At 37.7% G+C, this 24,215-nt stretch overlaps 1 protein-coding gene across 1 annotated transcript in view; it reads right to left on the bottom strand.

The window, feature by feature from the left end:
- Positions 1-24,215, bottom strand: part of LOC310648451 (acid-sensing ion channel 2) — a gene marked incomplete at both ends in the record, with an annotated part of 625,124 nt that overhangs the window by 37,366 nt on the left and 563,543 nt on the right. Inside the window, one exon of the mRNA XM_083376288.1 lies at positions 4,424-4,551. Within this exon, the coding sequence (XP_083232414.1) occupies positions 4,424-4,551 (128 nt within the window). The remainder of the gene's footprint in view (positions 1-4,423; positions 4,552-24,215) is intronic.

The raw sequence follows: 24,215 nt of genomic DNA, 5'->3' as shown, positions 1-24,215 counted from the left end.
CTTCTTGGAGCGAGACAGTCTCCTTCGCAAAAAGTTTTTGTTGGAGCTCTCTACTCCTTAGTCCACAGACAAGACAATCTTGAAGCCTTTCTTCCAAGTCCATGAACTGGCACAGACACGAAGCTTGTCTCAACACCACAATGAATTCTGTGGCCAGAATTTTGAACAGCTGTTGTACTCGCTGTTCAAAAGCATGCCTCCACACTAAGACCGACAGCTTCAGTTGGAAATGGTCACCAGGCCGTTTCTTCAGGTCCACATAAGTAACGGACTCCAGCTGTGCTGGTGTGACTAAGTTCTCCACGATGTCAAACGTTGCAGGCCTACAGACACAAAGAAGTGTTGCAGCCTTCAGGCCATCTTTGGCGACTTGGTTTGCTTGGAGGTAGTTCTCCACTCTTGAAATGTAGGATGACCATCTCTCTGGGTGAGTGACATCGAATTCTACGAGCTTTCCGACCTTCAACATGGTGAGGTCTTTGCAGCTTGTGTCTCACATTGCCTTGTGCTGCTTGCTTCTTCATAGGCCCTTCATAGACTGGTCTTCAGGATGGGTGGTCTCTAGTGTGATTTACTAGGCAGACTGAGGAGGGGGAATGCGGTCCCTGCCAGGCTCTGTGCTGGCCTCACCCCCTAGTGACTTCAGGCTCTTGCAAAGAAGCAGCATCCCATCCTCATTGCCAGTGTTGTGTAGCAGGTTCTTAGCAGGCAATAAGCAAGACGGAAGGTTGCAAACAGGAACATGCTTTATTTTGGTAAACAGGAACAGAACTGAAACAGAGGCTGCTGTGTAGCTACTTATATGGTTGGCCACTAGGCAGTGGCCAATAGGTTTAAAGGAACCCATTCCTGCCCCAAATCATCCAATGATCTTCTTGGAGACAACAAGTCTGGCTTAGTCAGTGACCATTACACAGACAGACCATTGAGCAACCTTAAGCAGCATTCAAACAGACATGTGAGTCAGTTCAAGTACAAATCCCAATACATTACAATATTATTTATTTGGATCTGACCAATTTAAGTATATGTTTTTCTTTCTTCAGAACTGTGTAGATTTATTGAAAGTTCATAGTTCAACTCCTGTAGTCTCCAAGGCAGATTATTTTTTTTCCTTGCTGCTGGTTAACCGTGCTCAGTGCACAAATTGTGCTTTTGTTTTCACCATTGTTCACTGATCAATGGACTGAATACCTTTCATGTTCTGATTCATACAATCAGGTTATGTTTGAAGTGTATCTCATTAACCGCTCTTAAACAAGCACAGTTGAGAAAGATTAGAAGCTTAATTTCCTTGATGGCCACTTGCTTGGCCCAAGTAAAAGGGATCAGGGCCAGACAGTTCTGTTTCTTCAATCTTCTTTTTCTTCTAAGAAGTTATACATTGTCACTGGTGCCAAGCGAGGCTTATTTGCAAGATACAACAACAGCAAGATATACCAATTTGCTTGGTATCTTAGAACATCCAAACTGTTTTGATATGATGAGCATAGATGACACCTGGTAATATATTTGTGGTCTCTCCCCCCTTTTAAACTACTTCAGTCTCTCCCCCCCCCCCCAAAATCAAAAGGATTACAGTGGTTACCAACAATACATTTTTACTTCAATTATTTTGCAGCAATCAAGTAAATGAAACTTTAAAAGTTTCTATCCCTTAATTGGAAAGAGAAAGAAAGAATTTTGGGGATTCCAATTTGATAATGGAATTTGTAATCCAAAAATCTGCTAGACTCTGGTCAAAGGAAAATAGATAGGCATCTTTGTAATCCCACATTTATCAGGATTAATTTGTATCAGTGTTTTTCAAACTTGGCAAATTTAAGATGTGTGGATTTCAACTCTCAGAATTCTTAAGCTATCCAACTGAATAATTATAATAATTAAAAAGTAAAATTTTCTTTGCCATGTAGAAAAATCATATTAAGAATTAATCTGGACATTATCTTTATATATTATGTATCAATGCAGAGATATTCTGAGACAAGAGGAAGTATTCAAATGCATGGTTTCCAAATGGAAGAACTTTGATTCTACCATCAGCATAAACTGGTCATTTCCATTTGTTGAACAAAATCAATTTGGTTAACAAGCAACATTAAATAATCTTAAAGGAAAAATGAAGGGAATAAATTAAGAAATGTATCAGTTGCTATTTGATGGTTTTTGCAAAAAAAGAAGGAAAGAAAATGAAGAGAGAACTCAGATGCGAGTGCTAAACTTAACAGACAATGAGAGCAGATGGACAAAAGGGAGTCATGGGCAGGCTGAAATGGAGAAGCAATTCTACTTGTGTAATCTGATGTGATGTCTCATTAAAGAACAATTATATCTTGTTTTTAGTTCAGTATTCAGCAAAAGTCAAGGGTCATATACTCCTTCAACGTTATGGGGAGGAACTTGCATATAATTATTTGGAAAATAATAGGTTGGAAATGACTGCCCAAAAAAAAAAGAAAAAGGATGGATTCAGTGCATAACCAAGAGATCTGAATTTAACCAGATGTGTATTTCTATGTAATGTTTAGCTATCCCACAGGACTTAGAACATCATTTATAAGAGGCTGTACATGAATTACTTCAATACAATAAATAATGAGAGTTTTTTTCTGTAAATATTGTGATGGAATCAACTGTGTTGGGTAAGAAAGAGCTCTGAATGTGTTGGGACAATGTCACTTTTTGACTGCATTGCTTAGTGATGGCAATCCTGGTCCCAAAAGTTATGTCTCATTCCCACCACCTTATATTGCCGACTTCTCACATGATGATCAAAGACTTACTTCACTCATATATTCCATAGCAAACTGTTATTTCTGCTGGGATAATGTGAACTGTAGTGCAATGCTTATAGAAAGCAGCAACAGACTGAGAATATTGGTTGGCACAGACCAGAGAAGACAACCAGCTTCTCTTCTAGGCTTGCCATTCTCACAATCTTCTCCTGTTGGCCAGGCTGACTTGGGAGTGCTGGGAATTGATGACCAAAAAGGTTGTAAAAACACCAGGCTGCTTCCTCCTCCTTTAGATGAAAAGTCTCTACTGCTTTACTATTTAGAGTAAAGTTTTGGGACAGACATCTGACAGTCTTCCCACATCCATTACACAACAATCCTTCTACTATTGCCTCTGTCTCTCTTGCCAGCTGACTTCTGCCTAATACTCTCTGTGCCCCATGTCAGCTGTTGCCTCTCAATTCACCAACAGCCTATTTTCCATTATTATAACCCATATGCCACATATGGTTCCCAAGTCACAGAATGTATAATGGGAATCCCCATCCTCTTTTTAATAAAATCAACCTCAGATATTTTTCTTCATATTTTGATGGTCTTTCTCTCTTTCCATATTGCCTGAACATTTCACAAAATGAATCACAAAGGCCCACTTCAGCCTTCCTACTCAGTATCACCACATCTTCAACGTTTTTGCTTAATTGAAACTTCTTTAATTTTTATGGCCAAATTGGCAGAAATGGTTTTTCAGGGAATATTTCATCTTTCTCAACATACTGCCTTTGGCAGCATAATTACTGCAAAGGAAGGAAAGGTTCTGCTGCTTCAGTAATTATTTTCATAATACTATAGTGTGGACTAAACATGTACCAATTCCCCCCCCAAAAAAAAAAAGTTTTGAGAAGGCATTATAGACATTTGCCACTCCCTTGTTCCAACAACTGCTGGAAAAACTGTTGGAACTGCTTGTTCCAACAACTGCTGACAAAACCACATTTATGTGTGAATACTTACTTTTCTTATATGTGATTTAGAACTATGACTACATGGACAAAGGCATGTAAATGGTGTTGCTGTGCATTTATTTATAAGCAAATAAAAAAATAAGGACAAGCTCTGCTGAAAGAATCAAATCAATCAATGAGCTGGCAAAACCTTGGCTTCTCCTTGATCTCAAGTAAGACTACGTGTGTGCTTACATTTGAAAAAGCTTTAAGTTGTGCAATGATGCCAGACTATATATTGGACATAATTCAGAATATTGTTTCTTTTGTGATATTTCTTCAATGGTAATTTCACATTCTTATAAACTGCACAAGGCAGACTGACATGTAGTTTAAACCTCACATGCGGAAACTTCTTTCCTGGAAATCCCCCACACAGTTCTTTCTATGAGTGATTCAGAATGAATTAGGCCATAGAATTCTGGGAATTCTTTTTAAAACGCAATTCTCAGGATTCTTGCAAGTATAAATTAAACTATTATAAATCCAGTTTTTCAGTAGCTATGTTTTTTTCCTTCATCATAATTCTTAACCCAAAAGTCAACAGATAAGACCCAATCTCAAGATCAGTCTGCTTTTGTTAAGGTTGTCATCAAAGCATTCAACCAAGGAAGCTTATCTTCTCTTTCTGCCTTAGAAGTAAAACAAGACAGGTACCTAACCTGCCTGAGGAAAATAACTTACCCTTTGTTCTTGCATGGCTACGAAAGTTTGGAAACCAGGTGCTACACCAAACCCAAGTTCTTGAACAAATGGCGGCTCCGACTGACTGTGGATCTGGACTTTGACTCCTGCTTCAAATGTTGTTTCATCTAAAAAGAGAACAGAATACATGAATGAACAAGAAAACACTATGTTCTTTGAGAATTAGTGCTGCATAGAAGCTAAGCTATATCACCCATCACCTTGTAAAATCATATAGTCTTTTTAATTTGTATGTGTAAAATATACTGTGATGCCAACTCATAGGAAGAGTCCAATGCTACTACAGAAACATAGGACGGCACTAGTAAATACTCAATGCCAAACCCAAAATGAGAAAGCTTAATTTGTCTGTAAACCAAACAGAAACAATTCTCTTAAGCCCCAAAGGTTTCATCTGGGAAATCATTTATAATTCTATTTCTAATCTCTCTTTTGGTGCAGATATTATATCATGCTGAAATACATACTACTCTATCAATTCCCCTCACTCTTTGTTTTAGTACAATAAGTCCATTACAGAGTTTTTCTTACTAGTTGCCCATAATTAAGCTGTCTCCCATAAACTGCCTGACATTAATGTTGAAGCTCAGTAAAGCTCCCAGGATAATTAATCATTGGTTCGATTTTTTTCTGAATTTGGAAATTATGGAGACTTAACCCTGTTGCATGGACAAAACAGCAGTGTTTTCAGTCCTTCGTTTCTGCATAGCTACATCTAAAATTGTCTGCTTTGTATTACCTGATTAACTACATCTGAATTTGTTCAGTATAACTCATATATGAATGATTTTCAAAAAGTGGACTTAAAGCTCAAACTCAGTGCTAGTGGAAAACACAGCTAACCTCCATTTCTGGCAAATAGCACCCTATCTTGCAAGAAGCAACAAATAAATTGATGCATGTATTATTGATACATTACAGTATTGAGGATCCATTTTTCCCCTACAGATTATCTGGGAATTGGGGTCACTGAGCTGTCAAACACATCCTCTGCCTGTTTGGGGACTACCAGCTAATAACTCTTTATGGCATTCTCTGCATGTTTGTTCACATTTCACAATACTTTTCCATATTCAAGAGAGCATTTTGTTTCCCTCTGTTCATTTCAACTCATCTGACAGCAGCCCTCTAGGAACTCAGCTGTCTGCTTGAGTTGCAGATGGGAGTGCTGCACAGGTAATTCCAATACTTCCTTCATATTTGGCAAAAAAATATCACAGAGGGGAAAAAAAACTTTCTAGTTTAAATCTCCTTGACAATGAGGTCATTTTCCTCAGTTGGTTAATTTTAGTTGTATACTCACAAAATAGAATAATGAATTGATAGAGGTGGAAGTGAAACGTGAAAATACAACTGGAGTCTCTTTCACTAAATGTTTTAATGCTGTACTTTCACAGATGCAGCAGAAAACACAGAAGGTTTGGTCAGATTGGCTCAGTTTATAAATGCTGTATTTTTTTTCTGATGCTGCCTTCATTTCTACAGAAACATCTCAAAGATAAGCATGATTTTATTTTTAAGAGAGCCCAAACATACACAAGAATTCCCTTATATCATGTTGAAAAGCTTCTTTGGCAATCTGTGATATTCATGAATATCAGTTATACAATTTGGGTGAAAGGAAGAGCATTCAGCTTGTTTAGTTATATACTTTAAAATCTGCACCACTTCAAATAACTCTAGTGTGTGTGTGTGTGTGTGTGTGTGTGTGTGTAAATATAATATGCATCTTAGTTCCAATAGACTACACTGTTGCACTAATCAGCAAAAGCCATATTTCAAGCTCTGCCCTGTCTGGTCAATATGCCTACCATATTCAGGAATATAATAATAGAACACAAAAGTCCATTTGCAGAGTGGACTAGTAACACACCCATTATTACTATATCCCCCACTGCACTTTGCTATTTATTGTGTTTTTATCCTGTTACTATAAATAAAATGACTCTTAGCTGTTTACACAATATAAAACATCATAAAAATATCCACAGTATAAATTGAAAACTTTTAAGCAAAAATCATAAAAACTAACCTCCTCAATTAAATGGATGGTCAGATCTAAGGTAAAATACTTTATGAAACAAACTCTGACATGGACTTCTGGTTTTGCGTTGTGGCGAGATGGGACACAGAAAGGCAGAGCTCTGCTTTCCACACCTGATTTCACCCTGCTGGGGGCCCTGAAAAGGGCCTAAAGTCACCCCGAAGAGGTGATGAAGAAGGAGGGATGCCTTGTTGATCATGGAGAGATGGCAGTCTCTCTGTTCAATCCAAGGAAAGCCCTCTAAATTGGCAGGGAAAAGACCGGCTACACCTCTGCAGCCGGCCATTAGCTGCTGACAACCGAAGAACAAAAGCATGTTTCGACTGGGTGAGAATATTGACCCTTTCTTTACTATTTTACAACTGAATTTCCTGGGAAAGGCTCCCAAGAAGCTTAAAACCTCCAGATGTGAATGGAAGCAGCGATTAAAATTTTTTAGGGGGAACAGAAATACACAATACTGAAGTGAAAGTAATACAAAGCTTCAGTTTTGATAAATCTGAGAATGGAGATAAATTGTTAAGATTTTCTCTTTGGAAAAAAAATTATTCAGGTGAAATATAAGAAATCAACCCTTTAAGAGTGGAAAATGGACTTTGAATGACATATAATGGTTGATTTGAGTACAGCACTATAACTAGCTCCTTAGCTGCTCAGTGAATTTCAGCTTAAGGGAGAACAGCTGGCAATAAAAGAAAATATTTTGGCATATCTATCATCCTGACTTCTTGGACTACAAATACCTACTGAGCTTGGACTTTTAATCTCAAGCACTAGTGGAGAGAAAGAAAAAACTGACTTTTGAATATGTCTGGCTGCAGGGAGGTTGAACATTTTGAACACTTGGAACATTGTGGATTACAACCTTGCCTGAGTAATAATTTTCAGGATATTTGAGACAAAGGATTACTATAAAATATTAGGACTGGATTATAAAGGCTATATATAAAGACCAGACTAGAGGAAATTTTGTTCCATTCTTACTGAGACTGGTGATACTAGAGGATTTCTAGGAATGATGCCTTAAGAAAAAACCTTTCAGAAGGAAATACTCTTATGCTACAGCAAATTCATCAAACAATCGTTGCACACAAAGAGGACATAAAAAGAAACTATAATGAAACTAAAAATAACCTAGATATAAAGAACCAAATCTCCAAATTGAAGCTACAACTGGAAAGCTCCCAGACAACGACTACAAACTATGAACAAATAAATCAGAGGGTGAAACAGAAGAAATAGAACTAAAGATGGAGGAGATAGAAGGGAAATATGGATTGCCATACACAAATAAAATACTTCAAGACCTACCTATAACAATGAAAATACAAAAGACCCTCTACTCCTTTCTCCAAAATTTACTTGATGACAAGGAAGAAGATTCTAGAAAAAGGAACATAGAGCAGACAGGGGAAATGTCTAGGGAATATGGATGGGTGGACTCCCCCCCCCAAATACTCTACCTAAATTTTCTTCCTCATGCCAAGCAGCTTGCACAAAAATAGAAAGGAAATTCTTGGGTGATGTAATTGCTCTGGCCTGGAAAGCTGCTTGGTAAAGGATTTGATCTATCAGAGGGGGCACTATCTGTTTAATATACTTGTTTGAATATGATTAAAAGAACAGATGACCCTTAGATATAACTAGATTTTTATAATGTAAGATATGATTTAGAATTAAAATAGCTTTTTTTTCTTTTTTTGATATGGGAAATTTGAAAATAAGAGGATTGGTATGAATAAATTTTTTTAGCTATATAAATGTAATTAATATGGAGAAAATCATAACTGACAAAAATATTTTAAATATTGATGGGAAATCAAACAGAGCATGAAAAACAAGATATTGACTTATGAATTGATATTATTGTTACTTCTACAATAGTAATAAAATATGATGAAGATGTCTATATCCAATTTTGTATACATCAATAGTATTAAGAATTGTAATTGTTTAATGAGGGGAAAAAGGGAAAAAAATATGGGGAAGAAAGGAAGATCAAGGAAAAAATACTGGATTGTGCAGTACTGGACAGATTTATATTGAAGAAATTAATGCTAAATATGTGAACCCAGACAACATGTTGTTTACCAAGCTTTAAAGATTGTATTTTTTAAAAAAATTAATAAAACCTATTAATAACAACAACAACAACAACAACAACAACAACAACAACAACAACAACAACAACAATAATAATAATAATAATAATAATAATAATAATAATAATAATAATAATAATAATAATAATAAGTTGGAAGGGACCTTGGAGGTCATCTAGTCCAACCCCCTGCTCAGGCAGGAAACCCTATACCATTTCAGACAAATGGCTGGCCAGTCTCTTCTTAAAAATTTCCAGTGTTGGAGCATTCACCACTTCTGGAGGCAGGTTGTTCCACTGGTTAGTTGTTCTAACTGTCAAGAAGTTTCTCCTTAGTTCTAGGTTGCTTCTCTCTTTGACTAGTTTCCATCTGTTGCTTCTTGTCCTGCTTTCAGGTGCTTTGGAGAATAGCTTGGCTCCCTCTTCTTTGTGGCAGCCCCTGAGATATTGGAACACTGCTATCATGTCACCCCTCGTCCTTCTCTTCATTAAACTACACATACCCACATAAATTGAATGCAATCAGCAAGAAGGTCAGTCTGATTTCAATTGGGAGACTTTCAGGAGGCCAGCAGTGCTACTGAAAAGCAACACCTTTTAAGATAAGATAAACTTTTTTGTCATTTTTTTTACTGTAGGCACAACGGCACACATCAAAAATGAAATTTAGTAGCCCACTCTCAAAGTGAAACATATACATGACACACACCCAAACATACTATATACAACACAAGTACAGACCCACACCACTTCATATACGTAACAAATAAATATTAAATACTGTTCATCTTGAATATATAACAGAAGGAAGAAGCTTGAGAGTTCACAAGGTTAATGCTGTATGGAATGAAACTATGGCTGAATCTGGATGTTCTGCTACGGATGCCATGAAGCCTCCTCCGAGAAGGTAACAAGGAAAACAGGTCATGAAGAGGATGTGTAGTGTCCCAGATAATCTTATGGACCCTGTTCAAGCAACGCTTCTGTGCTATCTCCTGGATGGGAGGGAGGGAACTGCCAATTATCTTTTTGGCCATCCTCACCAGTCTCTGCACCCCTTTCATGTCTGAAGCGGGGATGCTCCAAACCAGACTCTGATGCTGTATGACAGGATGCTCTCGATCGTCCCTGTAGAAAGTGGTAAGGACAGGGGAAGGAAGTTGTGATTCTGTGGTATCATAGGCCAATTGTTCAGTTTGTTTCTATCTAGTAGATTTAGTTTAGACTTGTATCAACTGAAATTCCTGTTGCAACCATGTGTCTCTGTATAACTAGTAACAGTCTTGTTCCTCAAAACCCATTTCTGGTTATCTGTTCTCCTCTGAGATTGAATTTTAAATCTAAAATTGGAAATATGCAGATCAGTTCTCTCTTCACCTGGCCAAATTCCAGTTTGGGCTGATAAAACAGCAGGTGTATTCCTGGAGCTGCCAAAAAAGCAAATTATAATGAAAACCTATAGTCAATAAAGCTTAAAAGTCACAGATACAGTGGTGGGATTCAGCTGGTTTGCACCAGTTCGGCAAAACCGGTAGCTATTTTTTTTATAATATATTTTATTGATTTTTAACATAGTCACCTTAATATTTGGTAAACAGTGCGTTGTCTGGGTTTACATTTAAAAAACATTCAGTAACAATAAGTTTCTATGATCTATAATCTACATAATAGCTTTACTTGATTTCCTCTTTTCCCCATAATGTTCTCTTTTGCCAACCTTAAGTTAATACAATTCTTGTTTTGGTAGATAACAATTATGTATTAAAAAATTTCTAATATTTCTACAGATAATAATCACATCAATATACCGTAATATTTCTTTTCTATCTAGTCTCATCATAGATCCTGTTTACAATTCTTATTTACATTTGTTTCTCCCACAATGTTCAAGACATTCTTACTGGTTAAGATTTTCTCAAAGTTAATTACATTTAAATATTTAAGTCTATTTTTCTCATATAAGCAATCCCAATAATTTTCTTTCTTAAGGAATAAATAAGACTAAAAAAAGGAAAAAGAAGAATAAAAAAATAAAAATAAAAATACAGCGTGCTACTTAAAATACATGTTCCTCCTAAGCTAATACATTTATTTCCAAAATTTTTCTGTTCTTTTTTACCATAATGAAAAATATGTTTAATCTTTAAATATTCCATTTAATAAATCTAGTCATCTAGTCTTTTAACTCTTATTCAAGACATTTTTTTATCCATTGTAGTTTTCTTAATGTCAATCACATTTAAATATCTAAAAGATTTCCTTTATATAAGCCATTCCAACTCTTTTATATTAGTCATATCAAGAAATAAAATGAGAAGAAAGAAGAAAAAGAGAGTACTATCTTACTTGATGGGCTCATCCCTCTTAAAATAAAACTCATATCCAAAATCTTTCTATTTCTTTAATCATATTCCAACAAGTGTTTCTTTTTAAAATATTCTCTCTGAAAGGTCCCACCCATTGTCTATTTTTTAAATTTTCACTTTAGCCTTTTTTTTGCCCAGTATCTTTCTTAATCAATATTTTCTGCTGAATCAAAGAATCTTTCCATATTCTTGTAGATGTTACTGTAGATATAAAAGGTAAGTCAAGTACAATATCTTTGTAAGAGGCATTTGCCCTTTCATGTTTGTTGAAAATCATTTTCTTTCTTTCTCTCTCTGTTTCTCTTATCATTTCTTGTCTCTCCATGTTCCTGACATCTCTGCAGTCCATTTTATCCAATCTTTTTTCTTGTCCTCAAATTTGTTTTGTGGTGTTAAAGTATAAGTTGTCTTTTCCAAATCCAATATTTCTTGTGATTTTTTTCCCCACTTGGGTTAAATCATACTTCTTTGTTTTGTTAGATTCCATCTTTAAGTCTCTATCCTCAAATTTGTGTTCAGTTATCTGTTTTATCTACTCTTTCTCTATTGTTTTCTGGGAATTTTTTTGTTGTAAAGTTAAATTGGAGATGAATTGATTTATATTTTCAAAGGTATTTTGAATGTTTTGTAGTTTGAAATCATTGTTGTTTGAATTAGTTGCAGCATATCATATATCTCCTCTTGAAAGGTATTTGGTTTTTTCTTGATTAGTTCTTTCTGCAAGTCTCTGATTTTCCATGATAGCCAAGAATCCAGGTTTTCTTTTCTCTGCAAATAGCTTTGGAGTCACTGTTGACATTTGTAATCCAAAGAGTTCAAAAAAGTTTTTTCCCCTGAAGTTTATAATTCTTTGTCTGCAGCCCAGATTGTTTTATTTTTTGTCACAGCTGTTCTCTATTGTTAGAGTTTTGAAGGTCATAAGCACAGAATAGTTTTTTCCAGATTTTGCCAAGTCCTGTATGAGAGCCATAGCTGTCATAGTCTTCATCCACCACTAGATGTCAGCACCAGTTTATTTTTAAATTTTGAAAATTAATAGTTGTCTTTAAAATGAGAATCTTAACCATTCAGCAATTTCAAACTTATCCAAATTTAGGTTTTATATTAATTTCATTTCATTTCTATGTGTTTGGTCCTCCATAAAAGGTTTAATTTGCTGCTTCTGTTAGTAAAAGGGTGGGGCAAAGATCCCCCTCCTTCACTTTTGGAGGTTTTTTGCTTCTTGGGAATTTTTCTTCTTCTTCAGGAAAGTTAATAAGTAGGATAGAGAAAATTGATGTTCTTACCCAGATTCAAATGCACTGTTTATAATGAGCTTAAAGTAGTACTTTTTGACTTCGGTTGCTTGAAGTTTGGGCTAGACTCTGAAGTTAGGATAGCCTTTCTCCTGTTGGTTTCTAGAAGGCTTCTCCTAGACCGATTGGGTCGACTGCTGTCTCTCCGTGGTCCATGGGACTTCCTTTCTTCTTTGCCACCTCTTCTGGCAACTTCTGGCCCATTTAGGGTCCCCTAACAGGAAGAAAATAGGGATGCAGTGGCTCAGTGGGTTAGGATACTGAGCTTGTCGATCAGAAGGTCGGCAGTTTGGCGGGTCAAATCCCGAGTGCCGCATAACAGAGTGAGCGCCTGTTACTCGTCCCAGCTTCTGCCAACCTAGCAGTTCAAAAGCATGTAAAAATGCAAGTAGAAAACTAGGGACCACTACGGTGCGCCTTTGGCGTCTAGTCATGCCGGCCACATGACCACAGAGATGTCCTCGGACAAGCGCTGGCTCTTCGGCTTTGAAACGGAGATGAGCACTGGCCCCTAGAGTTGGAAACAACTAGCATGCATGTGCGGGGGAACCTTTACCTTTTTTAACAGGAAGAAAATCAGCTGAAGGGCACGGAGCCCCCAAATCCCTTAGCTGCTGTGCTACGGCAAAAAAAAAACACACAAAAAAAACCAGAAGTCAGTACTGGTAGCTAATTTTTTGTTGCCCAGGCCCAGAATGGACTTCTGGAAGCAGCATCCACACAAAGAACCGGTTGTTTATTTATTTGAATCCCACCACTGCACAGATATATACTTTTTCTCCAAGCTGATGATAGCCAGATGCATTATAATGCAACTTCCATCATTTCCAGGAGCAGGGCTACTAATCATCCTTGATGGAGATAGATGGGAGACAGACTGGGAAGGCTCATAAAAATTACAAGCCTAAAATGCATAAAACTATTTCAGGACAGAGGATAAACTTTCCGGACCTTTTCATTTTGAAAAGAACAAACTCAACTATTTTCCACAAAAGCCAATTTAAAGTTTGTTTAGAAACTTCACCTATAACCAAACACAAGTGATTTTCATTTATGTACAATTCTTATGGTAAGAGTCATTTGACACTGAGCTGGGCAACATACAGTATACATTTAATAAATAAATAATGTAGGCTCTGCCTTCTTTTTTCTATTTTTCCAATGAAAAAGAAGGGAGTCACTGAAGTAAAATTCAAATATTCCCTTTTTAAGGGAACTTCTAGAATGGCCATTAATCAATTGGTATACTCTGCAAAGCCGGCATTTCCTCTTTCCTTTGGTTCTTTATTTAAGATCATTTTGTACATTACAGGAAGTTTCAAATTAATAAAAAAGTCCCCTATGTAAAGAATGTTTCTGGAGGATCTTCTAAAAATAAATTCTAAATTGATGCCCCTTACCTAGTGCAGGAATCCACTAGTATGGCATTCCCAAAATATGACTATTCGGTTTCTGTCCAAGTACAAAAAACAAATCCATAAATGAGACTGGAAGATTAGATTCCTATTAATTTTACAAAGCAACAATAGCCCTCTTCAGTCAATTAAAAAAGTAATATAAACTAAGGACAGTGACAACTGAACTCCATATGCTTCAACCCACATTTCTCATGCTGATGGTTAATTCCTAAAAAGCAAAAGAAACTGCACTTTGGTGATGTTGAATGCATTCACCCCTGCAAATGTCTACCTACATGGAGAAGTTACTAGTATGTCAAGGTTTTCAAAACATAATAAAAGCAGAGGATAGGATGGAAGAGTAGCATCACATCAAACTGGCCATTCTGTGCAGTATACTCCTCTTACAGTCTGCTCCAAAACAGCAACTTTTTGACAAGCCTAATTCTTATCTTTTCTCCTTCAAGTTACTATGTACCATACTGTAAATCTGTGATTTCCGACTGCCTGAATAACAGAAGGTGTTGCAACTAGTAGAGTATTTTTAGCAGAGCAGATTGTGCTCACAGCCAAAATCCAGTGGCCATTTGCCCTGAAGTAGATTATAAAATATCTAGGACAGAAAGAAGTTGTCCCTGGATCCCTAAGGAGAACTCACCTGCCACGAGTGAAGACTAAGCATGTGGCTTCTTGATCTTCCTGCCAGAAATCCAAATGATAACTAAGAATAGACATCTGGGCATGACTAAATACCATTTTCTTGAACTCTGTCCTTTGATGCTGAATGGGGAAACAGGCTAGGAAAAGGTCTTTTATTTTCTTTCTTGGCTGTGGCCTTTTACTGAGGACACCCCATGTTCGAAGGAAGAATATAGACCTGTGAAATGTAATTTTATACTTTTTCCATACTTTCTGGGATTCTTCTTTCAGATCCCTGCTTAAAACAAGGGAATTAGGCAAGCGATTTTTAAAAATCTCTTTCTCATTCCATTAAAATTCACTTTTGTGTTTTATTTCAAAGGTTGCCCTCCGGGCGAGATTCAAGGTGCTGGTAATGACCTATAAAGCCCTAAATGGCTTGGGTCCGGGATATTTGAGGGAACACCTGCTGCCAGCATCAAGCTCCCTTTGTCCAGTGCGCTCACAGAGAGAGGGTCTTCTCAGGGTGCCGCCGGTAAAAGATTGCTGGCGGATAACACCCAGGGGGAGGGCCTTCTCTGTGGGTGCCCTGCCCTCTGGAACCAGCTGCCCGTGGAGCTCAGGACTACCCCTGACCTACGTTCATTCCGCCGAGACCTGAAGACTTGGCTCTTTGAGCTCTCTGACCCAGGCTGAGAATTTTAACTGGGTTTTATTTTCAGGGATAATTTAATCTTTTATTTGTCTTTTAACTTTGTATTTTGTATTGGTATGATTTTAAAATGCCCTGTAAACCGCCCTGAGTCCTTCGGGAAAGGGCGGTATATAAATCTAATAAAAATAAAAGAGATTCATTAGAATCTTCTGGATGCATTATGGTGTACTTTCTGTTATTTAGTTATGAGATGATAAAGTAGCCTACAGGTTACACGGAGGGCCATATCAATATCCGGGACCGCGCCCCCGCTGTCTCCGAGCGGTGGCGTGTTCCGACCCTCCGGTTAGTACCCTTGTATCCAGGGGTGAGGGGGATCAGGACCCTGAGCTCAGACTGGTGTATTTTAATGCCAGATCCGTTGTGAACAAGGCTCCCCTCGTCCGGGAATTGATCGAGGAGGAACACGCAGATCTGGCATGCATTACGGAGACCTGGTTGGGCCCAGAGGGTGGTGTCCCTCTGGTTGAACTTTGCCCTCTGGGTTTCTGTGTGCTGCACCAGCCTCGGGCTCAGATACATTGCCAAGTCCAAGATAATCCAAAAATATTTCTTAAAATTTTGCTGGATTTATGTCTGCTTAATTATGAAGCAGACTATATTTACAAGTGTCAAAACTCCTGTGGGAAGATTCAGAGAGTTTACTTTCATAATTATACTGTTATTAACTGCTACATTCTTTCCATGAACAGGTAGTGATAATTTTTAATATTAAACATTCTAACTTCTGAAAAGAAGTCCATCTAACAATATCTCAATTAAGATGTTAACCTCTATGATAATAAAATTAGGATCATATGCACAGAACTGCTTAATAAATACGAGTGCAATACTGAATGCAAATAAAGTAAGAATTCTTAGGTTTATCACAAATGAGGGTTCCTTGGAAATTAGAAAGGTTTCTGGTGATCTGACTACCACAATTAAAAATTCTAATAATTTTAGTGATTCTTCTAGCTTGCATAACAGAACAGGCAAAAATAGCTTGAAGCATAATTTTATGAGGTCAACAAATCTAAGAGATGCATGTTACAACCAATCTGATCAATGTCATCTTCCTTCTAGTTAACATAAATTAAAAGGGATTATTAGACACTTTTGTACTTTACATGTAAGAAAGATTAAGAGCTCTAATTATTTCTAATGTTTCTTTAAATATAAGTTTAAAGTTGAAATCATTAAATTATTAAGTTTAAAGAACTTAAGTATTTTAATAGTTTGCTTACTAATTTATTGACTTTTTAAAATCTCCATTCCAGATCCCAAACTGTATTTCTATAAATGTTCTGATCACTTGTAGGAGGTCTAATTCAATGAGTAACAAAGCTGAAATTTGAGGGGTTTGTACAGTGTACTCTGGTATTCATTAAGGATATCTGCAGCTGATTCAGCAATTTTAAGCCAGGGAAAGCACCAGGCAGGATAACAAGCAACATTGAGAGTTATGGACACCACTACAATGACAGAGTTGGTAGAATGCCCTTTGATAATAACAGAGATTCTCACATACAAAAAGAGTGAGAATGAATTCCAAATAACTAGAGGTCTTTAGCCTACTATATATTGTGAAAAAGCTGTTATGTCAGATTTTTAAGTAAGATACTATTTTTTTTGCTTACAAATTGAATCCTTGAAGCTTTTAAACAAGGTTTCTCAACCCTGGATCACTCATGCATGGCTAACCTACCTAGTTAAGAAATAATTCTAGTCTTCTTGAAGGAAAACTATGTGTGATGCTAAGGATTTAATGGCTGCATTTGATTCTGTTCCAAAGACCAACTTATAATTAAAATGAGAGAGGTTTCCTATGGATAGGTACTAACTTTATCAGTGATCCATGATACTTAAGATGAACTCACTTATCAACTTTGGGGCTGAGTGTCTCTCATATTTTCCTTTATATATTATTTAGATGATAGATAGATAGATAGATAGATAGATAGATAGATAGACAGACAGACAGATAGATGCATTTTATTATTATTTTTAAAAAATGAGAAAACCAATGCAAATATGACAGACACCCAGTGCCAATGTTATTGTCTTATCAAGACTTCTCTTCAAACATAGGGAAGGACCAAGAGCTAGACAGGTAGATAGACAAAACAACTATGCATACCGAGCAACAGAACCTGCATTCCCTGTCTTGGATGTAACAGTCCTCCTCAGCTCTCAATAATGTTGTCATTTGAGAGAAGAAAGTCAGAAGATGGCAAGGCACAGCAACTATGTCTCAGTTTCACCAAGGAATATCTGGACTACATTAGAGCTCCTTTGAAGTAACCTGCTGAAAGAAATCTAGTTTGTTGAGGCAAGTTGCACTCCAACAAGGTCAGAGCATCTGCTACTTAGGAAGCAACCAGGGCAGGGCAGTGGTCCTGGAAGGATGTAGCTTTGCCAAGGCCAAATCTGACTTTCACAGAAGCTTTGCTAAGCCAAGTTCCTAGCATTTGATTTCACTTCATACATTTACATTTAAGTTCATTTACTCCTTCAGATGCTGTATCCACAGTGAGCTTGTTTTGATGCTGAACTTGGATTTATGACAAGAGTAGTTTATGAGTTTACTGTGGTAAACTCATGTTTGAGAGTCTGGGATAGTCAGCAATCTATACCCATGAAGAAGAAATTGTGTAGTTTCTTACAATACTAGAAATATTTGCAAAATATGAATCAGAGATTAACACTTCCTACTCTTTCCAATATCTCAAATTTCTCAGTGACAAAGGACTAGAAGAGTTGTGCTGGACACCAATAATTTTGCTGGCTTGAGTTGGGGCCAAAGGATTCTTCAATGCGTCCATTGTGGCAATCTGTGAATGTTGTCAAATATTTACCAAAGAGAAACTGCCAATTTATTGAGAAGCCAGCTGGAGGCAAATGTTATACACATGCATGATCATGTATTCCTTGTTCCTTAGCAGATGGAAAGCTCCGCCCTTCAAATTTATTTCTGTTCATTGCTCTAAGGCAGTTTTGTCTAACCAGAGAATTACAGCTCCACACATCTGAAGATTGCAAGTTATGAGAAATTACTTTGATGTACACCTGAGATTATAGGAAGCATTTTAGGCAAGGTAAATATAATTTTATGCTAACATAGAATTGTGTTCCAAGATTGGTGTGACACCAATATTAGGTAAGGCAAAGTCATCTTTTCTTAAAATAAGATAAGTGATAGTCTTTATTGTCATTTTTTTTTACTGTGGGCACAATGGCACACATCAATAAGTTGTGCCCTTCAACTTTTCTTAGTCCAGAATTTTAAGTTTAACTGTTTTTTGCATAAGACGGGATCCAACTCGTTACAGTTTTGGGAAGTCACACTATTTTTAGCCTGAGTTGTTTACCTATAAACTGAAGTGAACCATTAGATGTCCATGTCACAAATTTAAATTTCAGCTATATTTATTTTATTATTTGAGAATTTTACATAAACTAGAGATAAATCTAAGGAAAAACAAGAGAGAATAGTGTGAAGAAAACAATGAAAGAAACTAGTTATGAAATATAATGACTTCCAATCTATTGTTCAACAAATTAGAATCTTATACCTCCTCACTTTCAGATGTTACACAAACCCCTTCAGTCCCTCACTGCATACCTTTTTAAAATGTGCAAATCATAACATTTTTTCTTCTTTCAGTAAAAAAGGCCATTATCAGGTTTTCAGTTTTTCAAAAAGAATTTTGTTATTTTTTTCTCAGTTCAGCTTTGCCATCTCAGCAACATTATTTTGTTATTGAATTTGTATTCTGCTTTTCTGTTGATTCCAATCCTATAAGGCTTAATTTTTTTAAAAAAAGATACAGAGTATAAACAACAAAAAAGTGCAGTCAAAACTTAACATGCCCTATTTTAAAAAAAGTTTACATATTAGTAAAATATGTATTTTTGCCATCTTCCTAAATCCTAGTGAAGTCAAACAGACCTCTTTAGGTAGCACAATTCAGAGTTTGGAAACTTCACAGGAGAAGGCCCTTTTCCACTTATCTGATAACTGAGCTTCTGATAAGGGCTTCTCCTGGCCTCATAATCTGGGTAGAGACTTAACACTCTTGCAAGATAATCAAAACCATGTAAAGTTTTAAAGGTCAACACCGGTTCCTTCATTTGGGCTCAGTAGGCAATTAATAGCCAGTGCAGTTCTTTCATATAAATCTTGTAGCCTGCACAACTAGCAATCTGACTGCCTCATTTTGCCAAGGTTTCTGGACACTTTTAAAGGGCAGTCCTATGTGAAAGAAGGACTGCAACCAAGGCATGAATAATTGTTACTAACATCTCAGGAAGCGATGCAGATGATTGCTAACTATAACTGTTCCTACATCCAACTACATCTGAAATTAACAAGATGAATTCCCAAGTTGTGAACTCAAGGAGAATATCAATCACAATGGTTGAAGGGATTTGCATATTTTCTGGGAGGGTGTGTGTAGCTTATCGTTTGTATAAGGTCATAATTATGTGTTGTAGAGAAGATTACCAGTCATTTCATAACTTCAGTTTTTCTTCTTTAGATTTATCTTTTACTTTATGTAAAATTCTCAGTAGGTTTTTTTTTTTAGTTGATCACACACAGTGGTGGGATTCAGCCGGTTTGCCTGTGGCCTAGAGGTTAAAATTTCGGCAGAACCGGTAGCTAATTTTTTGTTGCCCGGGCCTAGAATGGACTTCCGGAAGCGGCATCCACACAGAGAACATATTCACATATTTGAATCCCACCACTGATTACATGCTGTTTTACGTAACAATGCGTCCCAAAATGCTCCTTGCTATTTGTATAGGGTGATGTTACTCTGTCTCCTATGAAAGTGGGGTAGCATGTTCAGTAGTGACAATTTTCACAGCAATTCCCATCTCAGGGAATTAACAAAAGAGCATATTTGGTCCAGCTGCCTATTCCTGCAGTGACCAGCCAAAAGGCTTCAGTGATTTGAAAACTGAATGAAAACGATTATGCTTTCCTGCTATCCTCTGAAAATGGTATTCAGAGGCCCAGTGGTTCTAAATAGTTCTAAAAGGCAACTCAAACTGTGTGAAAACTCTCTGGGCCGTCAGCCAATACAAGGTGTCAGCTATTGTTATATATGACCAGCTCCAGCACAATTACTCCTCATGGTTGCCATCTGAACTTTAAAGCATGTGCTCTTATTCTGAAAAAAACATTTTAGGGAATTTACTTGGCACTTCTACAACTGTGCAATAATGAACATCAGCAAGAGTAAGCAAGTTGTTTTTCCTATGAAGACAGCTTTCCAGATTGAACTATTAAAAGAGCTATAACTCCTACCTAGCATAAGATATACTTCCATCTACATATAGTTCAGCACATGTAGAAGGCCACAGGTTGTGAGGAAATGATACAAGAGTTGTTACACACTTAATAGAGACACATAAGTTACATCTGTTATGTTCACTTCACATTTAGAAGCTTTTCTCTATCTAAAACTTGTTCAAAGTGAGACAGATAGTGATATAAAAAAGAGGTTGATTGGCTGCAGTGCTCTCCTTATGAAATTATCCCCACTGGAAAGTACTAATGTCTTTTCAAGCTAGCTGAGGAACCTCTTATGGTTATAATGTTTTTCATTTTATGAACCAATTCCATGATTATTGCTGCACTTGGCTCTTGTAATTATTATCTATCATAACAAAAGGATGGCATGTGGAAAATAGAAAATAGAAATGTATGTACTGCTTGGCTAAATTCTATGAAATTATATTCATGATCTGTGTGGTACATAAGAGACAGCCCTCCTTTGCTTTTCCATCCATCAGTTGACTGAAGTTCATATGCTATTCAAATCCAGAAAGATACTTTTGTCCAACAGATAGAACCACTCCATTCTCAAGCCTCGGTGTGAAAATTTATCCAACTGTTCCCTGAGCTTCAGTGCCCCTTGCCTCCAAAACACTTATCTTTTAAAAAAAACAAGGGTGCAAACGAATTTGAAGGACTTGTCTACCATGAGAAGAGTTGCCTGAGAAGCAAGTAATTTTGATTATTATGGGAAAGCAGAATTTTTTAACTGTTTATTGTCATTGCATTTGTTTCTAGCTGTTGTGATTCAGGGTCAGCCTGTGGGTTCGGCAGTTGGGTCGGATGACTCAGAGGAGGAGGAGGGGGGTGTTGAAGACCTTGCTGAGGGGGTTGAAGATCTTGCTGATGAGAGTCCTCAGCCAGGCCCCTCCCACTTGGTCACCACAGAGACCCAGCTGTGTGAGCCTGACAGCGTGGATGAAGATGACCCACAGCTGGCCCTGTTCAAGGACGCCCGACGCAGGAGGCAGTCAATTAGGAGTAAACAGAGGAAGGCAATGGGGCTTCTCGGAAGGAGGCAGAGAGAAGCCACGCCCTGAACTCTATATAAGGGGAATGTGTGGGGAGGGCTGGTTTGCTGAAGGCAACCGCTCGGATAGTTCGTGTTTCTTAAAGCTCCTGTTTCTTGGTTCGTGTCTTGTTTGTTTTTGTAGTAATAAATTTGGCAGGCGTAATTCCAGCCTCTTGCCATTTGTAAAGGGGTTGCCTTTTCTGCAGGGCCGGTAGCAGGCTGGTACAGAACACTAGCCAATAAGGGGAGTACTGTTTACATCACAAAGTAATACAACTGCACTCCTTGATTTATAGGGGGAGAAGTACCACTCTGGCTAAATCTCCCAGACCAGCTCTGTAGATTGCAAAAGGGAGGGAATGGATGTGTTGAGAGATAGGAGCCAATATCCCTGCATATATGAGCTTTTGAAGATGTATTTCACTCTCAGTCATCACCACAACAATGCTTAATTATTCTTGCAGCAAGCAGAATATTTATAGGTCCATATAATATCCATGTAAATAACCAATTCAGGCAGTTATGAATGTTATGCATATAAATATCTGCTGTTGGCAGCTTTCACAATGAGACAGCCAAGATGGATTGGTGCTAGCAAGTTGAAAGTTAGTTTGGATAAACACTGACAATATCTCCCTTAGGGCTTGAGAGGCAGGACAATTCACACAGGACAAACACACCACAAAAAGAGCCATCCTGTAGATTCCTGCATTGAGTAATAAACATTCCTCCCTCTTATCAATGTAGTTGCAACCTTGATTGCTCATACAAATCCATGATCACTGCAACATGCATAGTATGCATGAAATCTTAAAATCATCTACAAAATACTCAAAATCTGAGCAGAGTTTAAGATAGTGTTGTAGGAATGTAGTTTTTGAGTCTCTTATGCTATCCATGTAAGTATGGGAATGTCACTGATACAGAGAGACATTTTAAAACTAAATGTTTTATAATCAATGTCCATTGTATGCTGGAATCATTGATGTTAGAAAAACTAATAGTGATTTTAGCTAATGTCAAACTTTGATTTGTATAAAGTGTGGTGATCAATCTTGCTTGTAATTTTTAAAAATTTGGGACAGTTACACTTTGTACATTTTTTCCATTTTCCAAGTCCTAGATTTAATATTTGGTTACTCTAAATCAGACATGTCAAACACAAGGCCTGGGGGCCAGATCCGGCCCACGAAGTGGTTTCATGAGGCCCACGAAGCCATCCTGGAAACAGGGAGGGAACGACCCCCACTGCCCTGGCCCTGGCCCAGAGACCCTCCTTCTGCCAGAGACCGTCAGATCTGTCCCACTCCTGCCCAGGCCCCCATAGGCACCCTTGATGCGAAAGATGTAGAGCTGGCCACGCCCACCCAGTAGGCCATACGCACTCTAGCCATGCCCACCCAGTAGGCCACGCCCACCCAGACCATACCCACCCGGCCCCCTGAGGGCAACTGCAATGCTGATGCGGCCCTCAATGAAATTGAGTTTGACACCCCTGCTCTAAATGACTATTTTTCTCTCCCAAGCTGAGCCTGACTCCTGAGTATCTGACTCATGGTCTAACTCTAACTCATGGTCTAGCCTTCTGAGTCACAGTTTCCAGTTTCTTGCCTGGTGTCTTAACCGCAACTATATACCAGCCCTCATCACAGCATATAGCTCTGATTAATATATTCAAGGGAATAAACAACAGAGAATGGCTTACATTATCCAGAGGTTCAGATGCTGAGAACAGAGGAATTAAATGAAACAATGAGGTTGTGTAAAGCTTTGGTTAGCATTTTATATTTTATTCATGGAATTTATCCCTGCTGTTATGTACTGGGCTCTTGTTAAACACCACGTGGGTTGCTGGAGCAGCTAATGGCTCTCCAGCAACCCAGACCTTAAGTCTCCTGTGCTGCAATTGGCTATCTCCAGGCAGCAATGGTTGATTCAAACCTATTGGCTGCCACCTAGGGGCTAGACTATATATTGTGGCTTGTTGCAGACATTTCCCTAGTACAGTTCCAGCACAAAATAAACAATGAGTTATCCTGTACTCTGTTCCGCGTCTTCATTCCTGCACCAAAGAACCCGCTATTTAACGCCTGCCTCAATCTGGATGACTCCAGGTAAGTATACATGCAGCTGTTTCCTTCAGGCAGAAATTTCTTGCTTCCTGAAGTCTGAGATGAGGGGAAAAACATCTATTCTGAGAAACAGCAAATCAGAATTCTAAAAAAAAAAAACTTTTCTAAACCTTATCACTAATATCCGGTGATCCCAGATGTATTCCTGGATCAAGAATAAATCCATAGAATCCAGCTAAGCTTGTGAACAGCCTTTCCCTGAAAGTTGTAGTCCCAATGGGTCAGGGGAACACCAGGTTGCTGGAGGATGTTATCCCTGGAGAGCAAGAAACTATACACAATGATTTGCTTTAACAATATATGGGATGGTAGGTTTAACCTCCACTTTTTCTTTTCTCCAATATTCCCTGCCTTGCTTCCTGTCTCATTAATTCTGCTGCTGTTTCTAGTCAGCTGTTCTTTCAGAGCCTCAAAACATTGCAGGTTTTTTTTGGCTCCATGTCTTTCCATTCTGGCACTGTTATTTGGACCACTTCCAGAACTGTATGTTATACTGTATTTCTTTAATTTTCAATTGTATCTCTCCATCTTTTTCCTCAAAACCTCCTTTTTCTTGCTGGATCTCACTCTGGTTTAGCATTGGCTGCTCCAGCCAGACTCTTTTCCTTATAGCCAAGACGTTTACATGACTTTACTAACAGCATCTCCATGGCAACCCTGCTGAATTCATACTCACACTCTTGACCACTGAGACATCTGATTACCTGGGTTCCCTCCAACCTTTCCCCAAATAGCAGCTATTGCCCA

The sequence above is a fragment of the Vipera ursinii genome (assembly GCF_947247035.1).
Source record: "Vipera ursinii genome assembly, chromosome: Z".
NCBI classification, from domain to species: Eukaryota; Metazoa; Chordata; class Lepidosauria; order Squamata; family Viperidae; genus Vipera; species Vipera ursinii.
This window is presented reverse-complemented; position numbering and strand designations above follow the sequence as displayed.